General features: G+C 40.1%; 2 protein-coding genes across 2 annotated transcripts; one reads left to right on the plus strand and one right to left on the minus strand.

The window, feature by feature from the left end:
- Positions 1-526: 526 nt before the first annotated feature.
- LOC136543418 (uncharacterized) lies at positions 527-2413 on the minus strand. Its single transcript, XM_066535873.1, has 4 exons — positions 2187-2413; positions 1956-2099; positions 626-1817; positions 527-547 (listed from the first exon to the last, which is right to left on the minus strand). Exons 1-4 carry the CDS (start codon positions 2411-2413, stop codon positions 527-529), a joined length of 1584 nt encoding a protein of 527 aa, XP_066391970.1.
- An 8246-nt stretch (positions 2414-10659) lies between these two features.
- Positions 10660-17707, plus strand: LOC136545343 (AUGMIN subunit 3-like). Its single transcript, XM_066537368.1, has 18 exons — positions 10660-10879; positions 11408-11444; positions 11644-11747; positions 12121-12316; positions 12820-12886; positions 13102-13205; positions 13802-13841; positions 14144-14198; positions 14865-14996; positions 15192-15261; positions 15831-15888; positions 15988-16043; positions 16129-16284; positions 16391-16502; positions 16606-16747; positions 16902-16977; positions 17048-17143; positions 17266-17707. The coding sequence occupies exons 1-18, from the start codon at positions 10701-10703 to the stop codon at positions 17392-17394; spliced, it is 1809 nt and encodes a 602-aa protein (XP_066393465.1). The 5' UTR covers positions 10660-10700; the 3' UTR covers positions 17395-17707.
- The last annotated feature ends 531 nt before the right edge of the window (positions 17708-18238 follow it).

The raw sequence follows: 18238 nt of genomic DNA on the forward strand, positions 1-18238 counted from the left end.
AAGCAATGACTTGGATTCACTCACAATCTCACAAAGATGATGAATCAATAATGGAGATGAGTGGGAGGGCATTGGTTAAGCTCACAAGGTTGCTATATCAATGCAAAATGGCTAAGAGAGAGAGCTAGAGCCGATCAAACGATATTTATAGACACCCCCAGACAATAAAGCCGTTGGCTCAATTATTAGGCTAACTGCGGGACAACCGGACACACAGGTCGTGTGTACTGGATGCATCCGGTCACTGGGTCCGGTCGCAGCCTGACCGCCATGTGTCCTAGCCGTTTGAAATAGGGACGAAGCTAGGAAAAAAATTAGGAGGGGCTGAACAAAAGTGCTACAACGACTTAGCTCTACTATGACCCCTCACAATAGACAAATATGATAGCCAGAAGTAGTCTTATATTAAAAACATTGGTTAACGATGAAATTCACAAAATACATCATGAAAAATAAAGGAAGCAGTTCATTCATACCGAAAGGCCAAATTACGAAACTAATAGACAGCGCTTGACGTTGACACACATTATTCATCCGAAGTAGCAATCTACACAAATAGACATAATTGATTAGTCAAACATATATGGACCTCCAAATTATGAATTTAGAAGAGAATAGAGCATACCACTAATTTTTTAGGCAATAACATGCGACGCTTTTTCATCTCTTGAAACCGCTTTTTGATCTTTTCATTATCAATCTTTCTAAATATCTCCTTCTCATTATAGCATATCATCAAGTCATTGAGCCAGTCATCACCCATTTTACTACGCAAATCTATCTTTATAATAGACATGGCTGAAAATATCCTCTCAACTGAAGCCATTGTCACCGCTAGTATCAAGGTTAGCTCAATGAGATGATAAACTAATTTATAAGATTCGTGCATTTTAGTCTTCACCATAATTTTAGCAACTTTTCTAAGTTCAGTGCATCCAAGAAATTCTAGAGTTCTTCTAGCACGGTTCACAAACTGTCTAAGTTGATTTGGCAAAACAGCAAGTTCACCAATGTCAAAATCCTCAGCATAAATTTCAGCAAGCCTCACAAGTTTGTCCATATCAAAATTAGAGAAGGAGTTCCTTGGGTTAAAAGCAGCCATACATACTAATAACTCTAAACTAATTTCACAGAACCGATGATTCAACTCAGTCAAGATGGCATCAATGGCGACAAGAAAAATCTCAACATGATAGTAATGCATGTTTGTTACCTTTTGCTTTCTTCGTCTAGATGTCCCTCTAACATTTATTTCCTTACCCATATCTGGCACTTCAATCTCATTCATCTCACAGAATGTTTTCACTTTTTTTTTGAATAATGGCTCCCATCCATTTTCCCTCATATCCTGCAAGCTATCTTTCACATCCGTGATCAAATGGATTGCTTCAACTATGTCTTGATCCTTCCTTTGCAAAGCATGTGACAAAATATCTGTCATGCTCAATAATTCTATCATCAAATGCAGGATGACCACAAAATCAAAGCTCTCTATTTTTTCAATTAAACCTAAAGCTCCACCATTACATGTTGGTTTAATAGAATCTTTCTTCACTATCTCAAGGACATCTATGATAGCCTCCCACATGATCAAAATGCGAAGCAAAGTTTTAAGATGTGAACCCCATCTAGTATCTCCAGGCCTAGCTAGGCTGCTTTCTTGATTTAAACCTCTTCCAGTCATAATCTCACAATTCTTAATTTTTTCTAGCAACACATCATGATGCTTTGTAAGCAAGGCATCTTTTCTCATGCAACTTGCACCCACATTGTTGATTATTAAAGGAATATAGTTAAAGAAATCTGCAATGTCTACACTAGAAGTCGAAACGGTAACAACCACTAGTTACAATTGATGGGCAAAACAATGCACATAGAAAACATAAGGATTTTCATCATGAATTAATTTTTGCACCCCATTAAATTCACCTCTCATATTAGAAGCTCCATCATACCTTTGCCCACGGAGCATAGAGATAGACAAATTGTGACTTGAAAGCATACTAACCAAAGTTTCTTTCAATGCAATAGCTGTACAACTCTGAACATGCTGAAGTCCAAGAAATCTCTCCACCACTTTCCCTTCATCATTGACAAACCTGCACGCCACATTTGTTTGTGTTAGTATAATTATAGAAATAATTATAAAAAATATATGCACAAAATTGCAATTGTAAAGTACTAACCTTAGAATCACTGCCATTTGCTCTTTTATTGATACATCTCGAGACTCATCAATAAGCACCAAGAATTTTCTACCTTGAATCTCATTCATAATGACAGCTGTGACTTCCTCTGCACAAGCTTTTACAAGGTCCTTTTGTATATCAGGAGATAACATTTGGCAATTTTTAGAACCTTTGTCATATGCGTCCTTCACAATATCAACCTTATCTTTATACCAATCAACCATCTCTCTGAATGTACTCTTGTTGAGGGAAGTAGAACTCTCATCATCTCCACGAAAAGGTTGCCCTTGTGATATGAGAAATTTTGCAACATCTAAAGAAGATGTCAAACGAATCTCATATCGTTTTTCTTCCTCCGTGCTTACCTCAACTAATTTTCGACCCACACTTGTCCTTTGGTTCATAAAGTCATCAAACTTCAACCTAGCCTCTACATGAGTCTTGCAAGCACTGTGCTTACTCAAAGTATCCTTAGCTTTTTTCCAATTCACATAACCTTGATGTGCAAAGACAGAACTCCCAAAATTTTTAGGCTTTCCCGAATTAAAGAAGAGATAACAATATAAGCAAAAAAATTGTATCCTTGGACTCACTATATTCTAGCCAATCAAATTCATCAAACCAAGTCTTTTGAAATGATCTCCATTGACCACCAATTCATTTACTAGGAAATTGAAATTCACGAGGTTGGGTTGGACCACTCAAAGCATATGCTCTCTTTACTTGGTCTCTAATTTCAGGTTCATAATCATCAATTGGTTTGCGATTTCCAGGGTCTGCAATCATGTTCGATTGACTAAACTCTGCTCTAGGTTTCTTTGGTTGAGTTGTGCTCTCATTAGTTGATGGACCACTACCACTAGAACTTGAAAAGTAATTGCACAGAGTTCTTTTCGACGACATACTGAAAATTTGAAAATTAAAATCCATCAAGAATCAAACATTCCATCGTTCAATCACAGTCACAGACTTAATTTCATAATTAAAAAATCACCTGCTCCGACGCTGCTCGGCTGCTCCTCACCTGGCCGCTGCTCCCCACCACGGCGCTGATGCGGACTGTGCCGCCTGGCGCCTACAGCCTGCTCACAGCCGCTAGACGCTGTGTTGCTGCTGCCCGCCGCCCCGCACCCCTCGGCCCTCGCTGCGGCGTGCTGGGCCTGGGCGTGCGGCGTGCTGGAGCCGCCGAGGAGCCGCGTAGAAGCAGGCTGCCGCCTCCGGGTCTCGGGAGTCGCTGATTCAGGACTCAGGACCTCGGGCCGTGCCGCGTCAAGCCGCGTCGTGCATCCTCGGACGCCATGACCCGCGCTCGCTCGGATCTAAAGCGTGGAGCGGCAGCGTCGGTCATGGGGGCGGCGGAGCGGTCTTGCGGGAGGCACAGGTTGTTGGGGGCGGCGGCGCTGTCCGCGGGGAGGCGCAGGTTCTGGGGTGGTGGCGTCGGTCCATGGGGAGGCGCTGGGGTGGTGGCGTCGGTCCGTGGGTTTCCTTTCATTTTCATCAATTCGGCTTGGGCTTCTAAGTTCTAACCAGCTGAGCTATTTCCCCTTTCGGCCCAACAAAGAATAGAGGCTTTTTTATCTTCTCTTAACCTTAGCCCCTCCTACCTAATACATATATGTATAAAATTTTAAGGGATTGCTTAGGGGGGGCTCCACGTGCCCGGGATCGATAGGGGGGGTGGGGCTCGAGCCCCTCCAGCCCCATCGTTCCCTCCGTCGCTGGTTTGAAACTATCCGTTGGCGCGCAATGGTTCACTCGCGCGCGCTCACTGACCATCAACCGGACGCTCCTGTTCAATTGACCGGACGCACCACGTGTCAGAGTTTGATCGTTTCCAGAGAGCTCCTAGAGAGGTAAAATTGTGACCGGACGCGTCCGGTCACGCCTGATCGTACTCGCCCAGCGTCCGGTCACTCATCCTCTTCTCTGCGCACCGCCATGTCAGCAGGACCGGACGCTGAACAGTGTTCAGCCAGAGTCCGGTCACTTTTCTTCTTTGAGTCCGGTCATAGGGCAAATCGAGCCCGAGAGCACCACCTTCTTTTTATAATTGACCGGACGCTGGAACCCTGAGTCCAGTCACTTCGAACTCAGTGTCCGGTCAGTGTTTGACAGTGAAAAACACCTCCTTCAATTCACCAACTTCTCCACCCTTGCTCAAATGTGCCAACCACCAAGTGTATCTCCTTGTTCACGTGTGTTAGCATATTTTTACAAACATTTTCAAGGGTGTTAGCTTTCCACTAGATCCTAAATGCATATGCAATGAGTTAGAACATCTAGTGGCACTTTGATAACCGTATTTTGATACGAGTTTCACCTCTCTTAATAGTACGGCTATCGATCCTAAATGTGATCACACTCACTAAGTGTCTCGATCACCAAAACAAAAAAAGCTCCTATCAAGTTTCATCTTTGCCTTGAGCTTTTTGTTTTTCTCTTTCTTTTTTTCTAAGTCCAAGCATTTGATCATCACCATGCCATCACCATCATCATGATCTTCACCATTGCTTCATCACTTGGAGTAGTGCTACCTATTTCATAATCACCTTGATAAACTAGGTTAGCACTTAGGGTTTCATCAATTCACCAAAACCAAACTAGAGCTTTCAATGGTTCATGGATATTTCTTGGCCGGTAAACTGGACAAAGTGATGAAGCTCCTTGATGATATGCTCTCGATTGGTTTGAAACCTGATGTTGTTATCTTTAATACTTTACTTGATGGCATGCTCTCTATTGGCTTGAAACCTGATGTTGCTACCTGTAAGACTTTGATTGATAGCTACTGTGAGGACGGCCGGATAGATGATGTATTAACTCTGTTCAGAGAAATGTTGAGCAAGGCAGCTAAGACTGACACTGTCACGGAAAATATAATTTCGTGAGTGTTATTTTAGATTGGAAGGACTGCCAACTCAGCCTGAAGATGAGGAAAGAGGAAAACAGGTTCTTAATCTTAACTAGGACGCATTATGGTTTCTTATATACCCACTAGTATGTATCTATAGGTCTTGTCTTAGTAAATTTTAGTGTTTGGTTGTTTCAAGCTTGATATTTTGTGAAGTACATGTATGAGGGGATTCCTTGCAATAAGGGTCTATCATCTGTATCCTTAGCCTTTATTTTTGTTAGAACAGTAGCCTTCATTTGTTTGCTGAAGAAACTGTTTTTCGTCTTTGTACTCTTGAGGAGTTGAAGTTCCTTAGTCTTATGATGAAGTAAGCTGATTTTAAAACATGTGTATACCAAGTGTACGCCTCTTGTCACTGTTTCAATGTGCGTTAGAAGTTGTTACACCAGCAGGAGTCAGTTCATACATTTGAGAAAGCATGTCTACAAGGATGCTTACAGCACAAGTTATTATTAATTCAATTTGAGCAGTGCCATTATAATTTTGCAAAGTTAGAGACATGCCATTGGTATCTCACTGACATGTGGGGCTCACACGAGTCAATGACATGTGGGACAGGATGGCATATCTCCAATTTAGTAAAATTATAATGGCAGTCTTCAAATTTTCAAAATCAAATTCAACAGGTTCCAAGAGCTAGTTAAGGGCTTAAGGCAAGACAACTGAAGCATACTAACTGCTACAACAATACAACATGATGACATGACTTTGATGAGCAGAGTTGCGTGCGCAAATTTTAATGAAAAACATCCTTCCACTATTGAATTGCCATCGTTTAGTTTGTCATGGCTCTCAGGCTAATACTGATCGCAACTTGTTGTATGAACAGCTTGAATTGGAAGGGAAGTTATTGGAGGTATGAAATATTTGGTTCCATTTTTTGAGTTATTCATAAGAAACTTGCATTGTGAATTATATTTAATGAGTAGCAGGCTCTGTTAAACCATTGTAGACACCGACGCCTGTGTATTGCTTTTGTTTAGCTCAAAATTGTTATTGTATTAAAGTGACAGGCATGTGCTCCTAATTTGAGTGCCATTTTCAGGAGGTGACTTGGATTTTGCTTTTGAAAGTATTTCAGCCTTCTCAGACAATGGGGAGAATCAGGGGTATATTTTCCTGCTGGAAAGTGTCAAAAACATCAGGTAGGCCGTCTCATTCCTTACAGGAACTGACGAGCTAGTATTCTGTCCCCTGCTTTTATTAGAGCTGCACTTACCTTGCAACCCTTGCAAAAATAGCAGATAACATTTCCCCTTTTTTTAATAATATAGGAATTTGTTCAGTTGTTCTACTCTGGTTTGGTCACTTTCTTTTTTAATGATCTACCCTGACTTGTTGCTTAAGATTCTAAGATTCTAACTAAGGCATCATTTGAGTATTTGACTATTGCGAGTCTGTCTCCTAAAAAAAAGTTCTCAAACATTACGAGTCTGACCTGACTTGGATAACAGACAGTTTATTGGATCATACAGTGTAATGCGACAAGGTTCGCTCAATGTTAGAGCGGATGCTTATCCTGTTATAATAGTTTGTTTTGATCTCTCCATTTATGGATGATTTTCTTTAGTTTTACGACTCAAAACTTGCTCTTAGAGCTGAAGTTTCTGATTTGGAAAAGCAGCTTGCTTCTCTGGAGTGGAAGTTTGATGCACCTACAGCACAAAGCTACCACCATTACCCAGGGAAAGAAGCCCCACTAATCTGCTCATACTAGAGCTAATGGACAGCTTACTGGCTTAGATGAGAAATTTGCTAAGAGAAGTTTGGAGGTAAGGTACCTTGCCTTTGTCCAAAACAAATAGACTATACTACTACACTGCTGTTCTTTATTTTACTGGGATCTATGTTCCATTTTAGTATACACCATGGTACTTATATCTGGTTCAGAACCTGTTATCCATTGTAGTCTTTGGTGATTAACCATGTAGCCTGGCTAGGTCATTAGCTAGTATTTAGCACTTTTCTGAGGGACACTGTTACTATTTTACAAAAGAAAAGACTATCTTGATAGGTGCTGCCTTCTGGCAAATAACATTACTGTACTTCTTCGTCCACAGGTTATTCGTCCATTTTGTGTTATTTTCTTTTGATGTTGTTTTATGTCAATCGGTAACTAGTTGAACTGAAGTTTATGCTTCTTTCTGACAGGAATTCATCCTAACACTTAACAAGAGTATACTTTGCTCTCTATGAATGCAGTTATTGGAAAGCTTCCTGCAACCACCTAGGAGTTGTGTTACAGAAGCTGGTGTTCATGTTCCCCTTAACATGTAAAAATGCAAATAATTTTATCTGGTTGCATTTGCCTACATGGAGAGACATTGTCACCTGATGCTTCCATTTTGACTTGTATTTACATGCAAGTGGAGTTATTGTCTAGCGCACAGCTTACCATATATAACTACATAATGTCTAGTTGTTTAATTTTCTTGTTGATCTTTTGAAACCATAGCATCTTGTTACTGTTCTTATGATGAAGTCATCTGATTTTAAGACATGTGTAGACTAAAGTGTCTGCTTCTTGCTACTGTTCAATGTGATACTTTTGTTCAAAGCTTACGACAGCAGGGGTCAGTCAGTTCATCCATTTGGGAAAGCAAGTCTACAATGCAGCTTACAACACGAGTTATTTTTCAGTAAAAGTGATCTTGCTCTAGGTTCCTGGAACTAATCAAAGCAACCCAGTGAAAGCATATCAACGAGCAAGTAAAGATGAACGGAAGAAATAGTTACAGATAACTCAAGGACAGCAGAAAGCCACTGTCAAGAAGGTTAACAAGCAAAGTTAGGCATGATGCTATCATGCACTCTTGGTTATTCAGTCCTTGTTTCCTAATGATGCTGTGGTAGTGCGGTTTGACATTTCATTCAGTTGTAAATTTGAAGCACCTTATTTGCTTCTGATTTTATGGCTCCTTGATTTAAGTCAATATAATCCACGTGCATTGCCATAGTGGCATGGAAACTTTTTTCTCCGGTGATGTTTGGAAACTGGAATCTTTTTTTCTCCGGTGATGTTTGGAAACTGGAATTGTAAGTCTCTGGTGGATTGTACTAGTCAGTAGTCAAGATATGGCTAGAGTTTTTTTTTTTGCAAGCAATGTACCAACCCACGCAAGCACCTCTTCAAAATTGAGAACTTTATTTCTTTTTTGCCTGAACTGAAGATGCATTTTCTTTTCTTTTTCTGTTTTTTTAAAGCTAAACATCTATTGACTCCTCTTTCCCGTTATAACCAGTACTGTCAGTGACGCTTTAAGCTGGACATGGATATTGCTGCGGAGCTGAAGAAACTGTGAGTTGGACTCCGTCGACAAATGTGTTCATCATGACATCATCCTCGTTTTTCAACTTTGGCATAAAGAGAAAGGGCATTTGGTTGCTCACTACACCTATACCAACCTACCAACACCCGGCCCAATTCCTTGTCGGTTCCAAGAAAACAACAGTCAGTCGTCACACACCTTGCACTTGGGTGTTGCTTGCTCTGTTGTCTGCCTGTCGTTGAGTCGATCAACGATCAATACGCACTGACTGACAATACAAAACTTCCCCAGGTGAAGTTTTAAGGCAGAACGAGAACGTCCCTCCATCTCTGCTGCACACTCGCCCATACACTGATACACCCACCAGACACCGTGTGCATACGCAGTGTACAAAACTACACGAACGTGACACGAACTTGGCCACCTGCAAAGAATAATGTATAGAAAGCAGGCTATTATCATGGGCTCAGATATAGCAACAAGAACTTTGCGTTTAGGCTACCTCTCTCCCTCTGCGAAGTGCTTGAGGAGGCACCGAGCGTTTCAGACTTTCAGAGGCGTTGTCGATCACTAGGCAGATTCGCGCGCTCCGCTGCGCGCGCGTAGAGGCAGGAACGAAAAAGGTTGAACAGTACCAAACAGCGGCCGAAGCCTGGAGGAGAAAAAGAAAAAGAAAAAGGAGAAACCAAAAACAAAAATAAAAATAAAAGGTGGACAGTAACCGAACTTGGGAAAAGGCTAACTGAACAGTGCCAGACGCAAGTAATGAAAAGGGGAAAAAAAGGGAAACGGAAAAGGAGAAAAAAAGAAAAGGAAAAAAGAAAAATGAACTGTGCCAGAAGCAAGGAGGCAAGGACCCGGACGGTAAAAAGAGCAGGGGGGAATTACTTGGGTGCCGTTAAAAAAGATCGCAATACCGTGTGTGTTTTTGAAAAAGTTCAGTGGTTTTCAGCGTCACTGTTCCAACTTTTTTGTGCCCTCCATGCCACTGCCGTCAGTTTGGGCTCTAACGCCGTCAAACTGCAGGTATGAAAAGTCGAAAATACCCTTAAGTCTAAATATGTCATTAATTTTTTTTGAGCATCTTAACAACTTCGAATGAAAAAACTCAAAACTAGAAAGTTGTAGATCTCGTTGAGATCTATAATTTTCATATAAAAATTATCTTCATTTAATTCCGCAAAAAAATATGATTTGATATGATTAATATATCTTAGAAAAATCATATCTTTTTTTGCGAAATTAAATGAAAATAATTTTTATATGAAAATTATAAATCTCGACGAGATCTACAATTTTTTTAGTTTTGAGTTTTTTCATTTGAAGTCGTTAAGATGCTCAAAAAAAATAATGATATATTTAGACTTAAGGGTATTTTCGACTTTTCACACCTGCAGTTTGACGGCATTATAGCCCAAACTGACGGCAGTGGCATAGAGGGCACAAAAAAGTTGGAGCAGTGACGCTGAAGACCGTTGAACTTTTTCAGGGACACACAAGGTATTACGATCTTTTTTAATGACACATAAGGAATTCCCCAAAGAGTAGTTATGAGGCAGCTAGCTCGTCGGTCGTCGCATTGTGAGAATTAAATTGGGTAGACTCTAGGTGCACCCAATTTCTATGCACCCTATGGTGGATGGTTGACACGTTTATATGTAACTAAATCATACGTCTAGCAAAATTTACAACACCTTGAGTCTCTGTATGTTGTCATTGGCTTTCTAAATTTAGCCTCCATTCATGTTGCCTGGTGCCCGTGTGATATTCTGTTCTTCCACGTGTCGATCGTCCATCGTGGGGGTGCACAGAAATTGGGTGCACATAGGGTCCACCCAATTTAATTTCCGTACTTAGGCCAGTCTCAGTGTGACTTTCACGTGAGTTTCATTTACATTAAATAAGTTGCCACATAGACCTTTTTTTTTATGATATGGCAGTGTATTTAAGAAGAGAGAAAAAAAATTAAGAGTTGGCGTTTCATCCAAGTTTTATTGTCTTAGAAACACCGTCATAAAAACTATCTACTTATACTGGTCTTAATAAAAAGCTAAAATTGCTCCTCATAGGGTCATTCATCGAGAAACACGGACATTAGCCAAAAAATTTTTTTTTGATTGGTCCACGATCATATCAGTGTAGGGTCCATGTGTCATCGGGAAACCGCCTAACCAGTCCGTGGAAACGTATCTCGTCAACGGTCAACCCCCCGCACCAGGGCCCCGCCACCAGCCAGCCAAGCCCTCTCCCACCCCTTTGTAAACTTCCATCCGACCCCTCCATTTCCCCCTCGCGTCCCCACTCGACCCCCACGCCGCCGCGCCGGCGATGAGCGCGAAGCAGCTCCGCGACGCCCTGGCCGCCGCGGGGTTCGACGGCGACGACCCCCTCGACGCGGAAAGCTTCGAGTGGGCGTTTCTCCAGGGGGAGGACTCCCGCCGGATGCTCGCGTGGGTCTGCGCCCGCCTCCGCCCCGGCAATGTCCTCTCCGCCACCGACCTCGATCTGTACGCACCGATCCCCGCCGAAACCCTCGCGCCTTCGTTAATTCCATGATATGATATGATCGCAGTTGAATGCGCGTTGCGCGGGGGCATTTTTTCTTTTTTTGGTTGCGAAATTAGTCTGGGCCCTGGGGACTGAATTGGCGGAGACGGGGCTTCCAGATTTCGAATGTGCGATGCGGGAGGTATTAGGGCGTGGCTGGGCTTTGGTTTAGAATTTTGAATTGATCGAAATTATCTTGACAAATTAGTGGTTACGTTGCAAAAATGCTTGGAGGGAGTATGATGTGAAACTTGGGGAAGTGACGGGCTTGCATGAGAAGGCTCACACACTTTGCATACGCATGCTTTGATAACCGTGCATGATTAAGCTAATACGGATCTATCAGAATGTGCTGGCATAACTTATAGTGACCAAAGTTGCGCGTGAAAGTATTAAACGAAAACATCATTTTGCTATTGAATCGTCCATTGTTGAGTCTGTAATGGCTCTCAGGCTAATACCAGTTGCAACTGTTGCATGAACTGCAGGTACGAGCAGCTTGAAATGGAAGGGAAGTTATTGGAGGTATGGGTATTTTGGTTTCATTTTTTTGGGTTATTTCATAAGGCACTTGCATTGTGAATTATATGTTATGAGTAGCGAGATCCATTAAAACCATTGTAGATAGTAGATTCAGAAGCCCGTGCATTGCTTTTCAGTTAACTCAAACTGTTAGCTCTATAAAGCGAGACATACCTGCTCCTGATTTGGTTGCCATTTTCAGGGGGAAGACTTGGATTTTGCTTTCGATCGTATTTCGGCTTTCTCAGACATTGGGGAGAATCAGGAATACAAATTCTTGACGGAAGAAAGTCTTGAAGACATCCGGTAGGCTGTCTCGTTCGTTAGAGGAATTGACGAGCTACCATTATGTCCCTGCTTCTTAGAGCTGCACTTTCCTTACGACCCTTGCAATTTGCAAATATATCCAAATACAGCTTTTCTTATAAGAACTTGCTGTCTAAGTTCCTAACTTAGGCAACAGTTGAGTATTTGACTAACGTTACGAGTCTGACCTCCCCCCCCCCACCAACAAAAAAAAAAAAAAAAAACATTACGAGTCTGACCTGGCTTGGATACCAGACAATTTAGTGGGTCATATAGTAATAGTGTGACAAGGGTTGCTATGTTGGAAGATTTTATCTTGTTAGCAGTTTGTTTTGATCTCTCCATTTATGGATGATTTTCTTTATTCTTCTAGTGAGTCAAAGCTTGCTCTTAGAGCTGAAGTTTCTGATTTGGAAAAGCAGCTTGCTTCTCTGGAGTGGAAGCTTGATATACTTACAGCACAAGCTACCACCATTAACCAGGGAAAGAAGTCCCGCTCATCTGCTAATATTAGAGCTAATGGACAACTTACTGGCTTAGATGAGATATTTGCTAAGAGAAGTTTAGAGGTAATGTTCCTTGGCTTTTGTCCAAAATAAGTAAAACCACACTACTATGCTGCCCAAACCGTACCTAATTTCATTAGATGTTACTGGGATCTCTGTTCCATATTATACCACAGTAATCATATCTGGCTTAGAACCTGTCATCCATTGCCTGCTCTATAATCATGGAAACATTGCAATCTGTGTTGATTATCCATGTCACATTCCTAGGCTACTAGATAGTATTTTGCGATTTTATGAGGGCTGAGGACTATTTCTATCCACTAAAAAACAGGCTATCTTGATAGGTGCTGACAAATAACAGGGTTTATTGGACTGTTTGGTCCACATGTTATTTATCCATTTTGTGTTGTTTTCTTTTGATGTTTTATGTCAGTTCCTAACTAGATGAACCAAAGTTTATGATTCTTTCTGACATGTTCTGTTCTTTCCTATAGAATTCATTCTAGCAATTAACAAGAGAAGACCTTGCTCTCTGTTCTGACTTTTTTAGAACTCTCTGATAGATGAATGCAATACTTGGAAAACTTACTGCAACCTCGCAGGAGTTGTCTTACTATCACTCAGAAGCTGGTATTCTTCTTTCTCTTAACATGTACAATGCAAATAATTTCATCTGATTGCATTTGCTGACATGCATTAATCACCTGGTACTTCCATTTTGACTTGTATATACATGCTTGCGGTCATTGTCTAGTGCGCAGCTTGTCAGATATAAGTGTATACTGGCTGATTGTTTAAATTCTTGTCAATCTTTTGAATGCACAGCATTTTTTTTGTCCTTGCAGATATCGGGGTCTACCTATCATACTGTGACTTCCAGCCTTATGTGAGCAGTGTCCTGGCTTGTACCAAGGAACTAAACAAATGGTTCTCTAAGAAGTTTGAGAAGGTATTTTTTCTTTCGTGATCTCGCCATTCCTATATTAACTGGATTTATGTTTAGAAACTTGAATTTACGATTAAAAGAAAATCCTATTTGACCATACACATACAATGGATACCGATCTACATGATCTGGTGCATATGTGAAGCTATTGAAGCTGGAACAACTATGTGCTCCAGCCCATATTTTGATTGCTATTAAAATGAATTCCAAGTTCAAATTTTTCAAGTAATTATTTTTTTAAAGACAATCACATTTTTACTAAATAGTCTATTGTGAATATTATATTGTCATTTTATATTATATATTGTTGTTTCTCTCGAACGACGCAAGAGAACTGTGTATCATTCCATTAAGTAAAGAAAAAAGAACCAAAGGAGAGGCAGAGCATATATTTGTCATTCTGCAATAGTTTCCTGCACTACTATAGTTTATGCGAATAAGAAATAAGTATAATGGGAAACTACAATAGATTATCACCTTATAAACAAATTACTGGTATTGTATCTAGAGTAAACTAAATTATCGAGGACAAATTTGTTTTTAGTTTGAATAATTTTTCCACCTGCTTGCTGACCAAACTTTTCTTGGCGGTATGGTAGGGACCACTCCAACTTGTTGTTCAAGATGACAAGTTAAGAGGTGAGTCTAGCTCCAGACATACTCTCAGTCTTTATTTTGCCAGCAGGAGCAGCTGAAGTTATTGATGTGTCTCGTTTTTTGCTTCATGTCTTCTATTGGTGAATCCTTTTTGCATACTGCACTCTGTAGATTTCCTTAGCAGTCATACTGTATGCATCTCAGTTACATTTAGTCTTGGATTTGATCTTCAACATGAAATCATGCCTAGTAATTCATATTCCTATGTTCTTTCACATGTGGTTTAACAATTTATGCCAAAGTGGTATTAGACCATTAAGCAATTTATCCTCCCTTCTGCGCAGGAGATTCAGTAAACTCCCACCATTTTGTTGTCGAACTGAGCCGAATTAACTCCATGTAAGTACTTTTTGGTCTGTCAGTGTGGAAATTTTTGGATTACTACAGATCATTGCACCTTCATTTTTCTTTTGAAATGTCTTAATTTTTTTACCATCAGAAAATTTGCGTAGTATTACTGCCAGGGCCTGCTTCCGCCAAAGGATAAATTTTGATGAATCTTAGTTTTGGCAGATGGTGTTGATAGGAAATCAATTTAAAGTTTAATTAACTTCATCTTTTACAGGGAACAAGCGGTATTTAGTTGAGTTTTGGAAGGAACTTTCGCATTGATTCAGCTTATTAGTTTGTTTTCTTCAGCTTGACATTAACCTCAAACATCTCTGTGTAGTGTGGAGTCTTTTATAGATTAGTTTGGCTACTGGTAGGGTGCCATCTATTTCTGGCCTCCCCTATATTCTATATAATCAACCATCCCAGTTAACCCTGTCGCTACTAGTTTCATCACTTCACTGGAAAACTCACAAATAAACTATGCCACAATAAAAAAATACTTGATTTTTTTCATGACATTACCTCAGAATCTGGATTTTTTCTTGTTGATCTTTTAAGATGTACAGTTTTTATCTTTTATATGCATATACTTTATTGTTATCATCTAAGTAATGTCGTGTCTCTTTTCTTCTGAGAGGGATTGCTATTCTGATGCTGCTCATTTGTTGACAGATTTGCTAAAAGTAAGAGACAGTACATAGAAGCACAAGTGGAACATGCTAAAGAAGAGGCTATATTATCAGTTCTGAGAACTCAGTTGGCATCCCAACAGTCATATATTCATCAGGATAGCCATTCTCTAAGGTATGCAGGATATGCTTAATGCCAGATTGACAGCTAGTGGAGCATGATTAGTTGCTTTTGAAAGTTTAACTATAGTGCAGCAGCATGACATTATTCTTATTGGTTTCTTTGAATTTGAACATGAACAAGTGGTCCACTGGCATTTCTCTTATCACTAATATGTCTGATTTGTGGTTTCACTTGTTTCATACTCAGGAGGAAAAACGCCGAACTTGCGGAAGAGCTTAAAGATCTTTCCCATCATGTGCAAAAATACTTATCTGAGGTAATTTTGTTACAAGAAATTTTTTTCATTGATAGAACATGAGCACCCTAAGAAAGGTTTCTCTATGATCTCAATGGATGATGTGGAGTTGCTAGGTTACATTACTTGAAACCTTGGTTTAATTTTTTTGCCTGTCGAAGTGTCATGCACTCAAAGATTTTTCAACAATCTCCTAGCCATATAACTCATTCTATCAAGAGCTCATTCCTGTTTTAGCTGAATTGAATGAACACACAGTAGTGAAGCGAAAGGTTTTCCAAAAAAATGAAACTAACAATCACATACTTGTTCAAAATCATTTTCATGTTTTGAATGTTGTGTTCTACTGTTCTTCATCCTCGACTCCAATACATTGTTTTGCGATATAGTTACTCGATGCTCTGTTGTTCATAGTTTATCTTTTTCTGAGTCAATTTCTGGCGACTTTATCATCCATGTAGCTGTCCTACTGTACTTTACCTGGGTGAGTTCCAATTGTTTTCTGGTGGTGTACAAAGTTAATGTCTGTATTAATCATTGTTTCTTTGCACTATTAACTTCCTTATCTTTATGTGTTGCCCTTTATTCAGACTGTTACAGGCCTGTGTGCAGACCTTGCTCAGCTTTCAGGTGCAAATATTTTGGAAGGTGTGATCTTCATGACACTATAAATATATAAACCTTTTCTTTTTGCATTCTCGAGTGAATAGTATGGCATGTTATAACTATGATTTCATGACCTTCTAGGAGATCACAATTTAAAGCTTCTGCGCCAGGAATGCTACATAAGTCATCAGAAGAAGGTACCTTATGAGTTTGACAATTGTTTGTAGTAACACATCTTTTTACCCAATAAGTGGTCATGTAGACACTCTTTATTTCTTGCAGTTCATCAATCATCTGGTCAATCAACTTGCTGCTCACCTGTTTCTGAAGATAACCTGCCAGCTTGAAGAACAGATAAAAATATCGAGTGCCTACTCATTTCTGAAAGCTGTAGAATTGGAATTACAGGGCTACTTCTCAGCTGTTGATGGCCGCCTGGTATTGTTGCTGAGTTTTATCCGTTAAGTTCAGCATATTATTTAGCTGCTTATCATTTTTCACTTGTGTTCTTACAAAATAGAGTATCTACATCATGGATATATAGGGCCGGTATCATTTAATTGATCAAGCAGCATCTGAAATGTTTGAAGAGGGATCAGTTGACGACAGCGATTCTTATCTTCATGCTGTGAGGGATATCCTTAACAGTCACTCTAGTAAGCTGGCTCTGTTTACAATTCCTATATCCACCACTAGTTGGGATGTTTCTTTTTAACTATCAAGCTGGAATAATCCATTCATCTTTTTAACTTTTTGTAGGTTCCCATGCAATGTCACCAGAATATGTTTCATCATATGGTTTGATCGAGCAGATAACAGAGCTGCAAGATGAGCTCCAGTACCTTCAGCATGAGGCTGAAAATGTTCTTCCACGTGAGCGAGGAAGATGCACTGATGAACTGTGAGTTGTCCCTAGCTCATTGTGCCTTGCGATTCCCCCCAGTTTCAAGACGACAAATGTGTCACAGCTGAACTTGACATTAACAAACCCCTACTGCTCGAATAATATGTTAGCCCCTTGGTCTGATCATCCCATACTTTTTTCCTTCTGGCAGATGCAGGATTATCCAAACACTGGAGCAAATTCTCGCTGTGCCCCTTTCTGATGAGCAACCAAAGCTTACACCATGGGTACTCTGTCCTCTTTTTATTTCATATATGCTGTCACGAGTGGACTTCACAATTTTTTTTTCTACTGCAGCCATTGGCACAATCACTTGAAGACCTTGATTTGGTCAGCCAGCAAGTCTCTACTTCCGTTAGTGAAGTGACACTAGCTAAGGACGAAAAGGCCGAGGTACTCTTAACATTTGGGCATTTGACTTTTCCACTCTTTGTTACAATCTTGGGTTCAGAACACTTCACGTCTTTCCCTGAGTTGGCTTAAAGTTGCTAGCTATATTTACGAATGTTCTGCAGATGTTGAAACAGCCTTCACGCAACGCGCAGCAGGAAAGGCAGGTGTTCTCAGATTTCTTCTGCCACCCAAAACGACTGGAGGATCGAGTGGAAGAGCTGCTTTCCCGCTTTAGAGCTCTACCTGAGTAGTGTCCCATTTCATTTGCCAAGATGGGTGGAGGAACCCGATTTTCAAACTGGCATCGTTTGTTTTTCTCGGGTTTGGACGACTGGAAGTGCAGTCGTGCAATGGTTTATGTATATCCTCACTCCTCAGGCTTTTGCGGTATAGTTTTACTAAGATAAGACATTGTCTATGGTCTGCCCGGCCCGGCCCATTCCATATGGCAAATTAAGTTTGCACAATTATGTTATTTTTCCTCCTCTGTAAAAAATATAAATCTCGTTTTTGAGTAGCCAATTAGTATTAAATTTGTCTAGATTTATAGAAAATAGTATCAATATTTGTATATCCAAATAGGTTGGTTATGAAATATATTTTATGATTAATTAATCTAATGATACTTGCATATCATAAATGTTAGTTTTGTATATATATTTGGTCGATTGATTGACTCCTAAAAGGTGAGATTTATATTGTTTTTTTTTTTGGAATGGAGGGAGCACCACTACCTTTTTTATGCTTATCTTTCTAAAAGCTTTGCAATATATACACCCGGCAGGCTAGCAGTCTATTTGACAAAACAGTTTGAATTCAAGCATGTGTTGTACTGAATCACGTTCCTCTTTCCTGTTCTGTTACGTGGAAGTCGCATTGCAGCTTGGTTACGAAACAGAACAAAAAAAAACGTTTTTTTTGAAACAGAGATATAAATAGTAAACTGAATGAAAAATAAATCTAAAAGTACATCTATAGGAAACAATAACTTTCGAAATCAACCACAGTACGAATCGGACCACAAGCTCTGTTTGGTAGTGACTAGCCAAAGCAAATTATTAGTAGTCAAACACTCACACATCATGATTTTTCTAA

Source organism: Miscanthus floridulus, chromosome 3 (assembly GCF_019320115.1).
Source record: "Miscanthus floridulus cultivar M001 chromosome 3, ASM1932011v1, whole genome shotgun sequence".
NCBI classification, from domain to species: domain Eukaryota; kingdom Viridiplantae; phylum Streptophyta; class Magnoliopsida; order Poales; family Poaceae; genus Miscanthus; species Miscanthus floridulus.

Bases quoted from the DNA above. Each gene is read 5' to 3' on its own strand.
- LOC136545343 (XM_066537368.1), top strand. From the start codon at position 10,701: ATGAGCGCGAAGCAGCTCCGCGACGCCCTGGCCGCCGCGGGGTTCGAC. The intron at 15,889-15,987 runs GTGTGATCTTCA...ATGACCTTCTAG, and splicing joins AGGTGCAAATATTTTGGAAG to GAGATCACAATTTAAAGCTT. The intron at 16,285-16,390 runs GTATTGTTGCTG...ATGGATATATAG, and splicing joins CAGCTGTTGATGGCCGCCTG to GGCCGGTATCATTTAATTGA.
- LOC136543418 (XM_066535873.1), bottom strand. From the start codon at position 2,413: ATGGTTGATTGGTATAAAGATAAGGTTGATATTGTGAAGGACGCATAT. The intron at 2,100-2,186 runs GTTAGTACTTTA...TGTGGCGTGCAG, and splicing joins CAAATGGCAGTGATTCTAAG to GTTTGTCAATGATGAAGGGA. The intron at 548-625 runs GTATGCTCTATT...CTATTTGTGTAG, and splicing joins TATTGCCTAAAAAATTAGTG to ATTGCTACTTCGGATGAATA.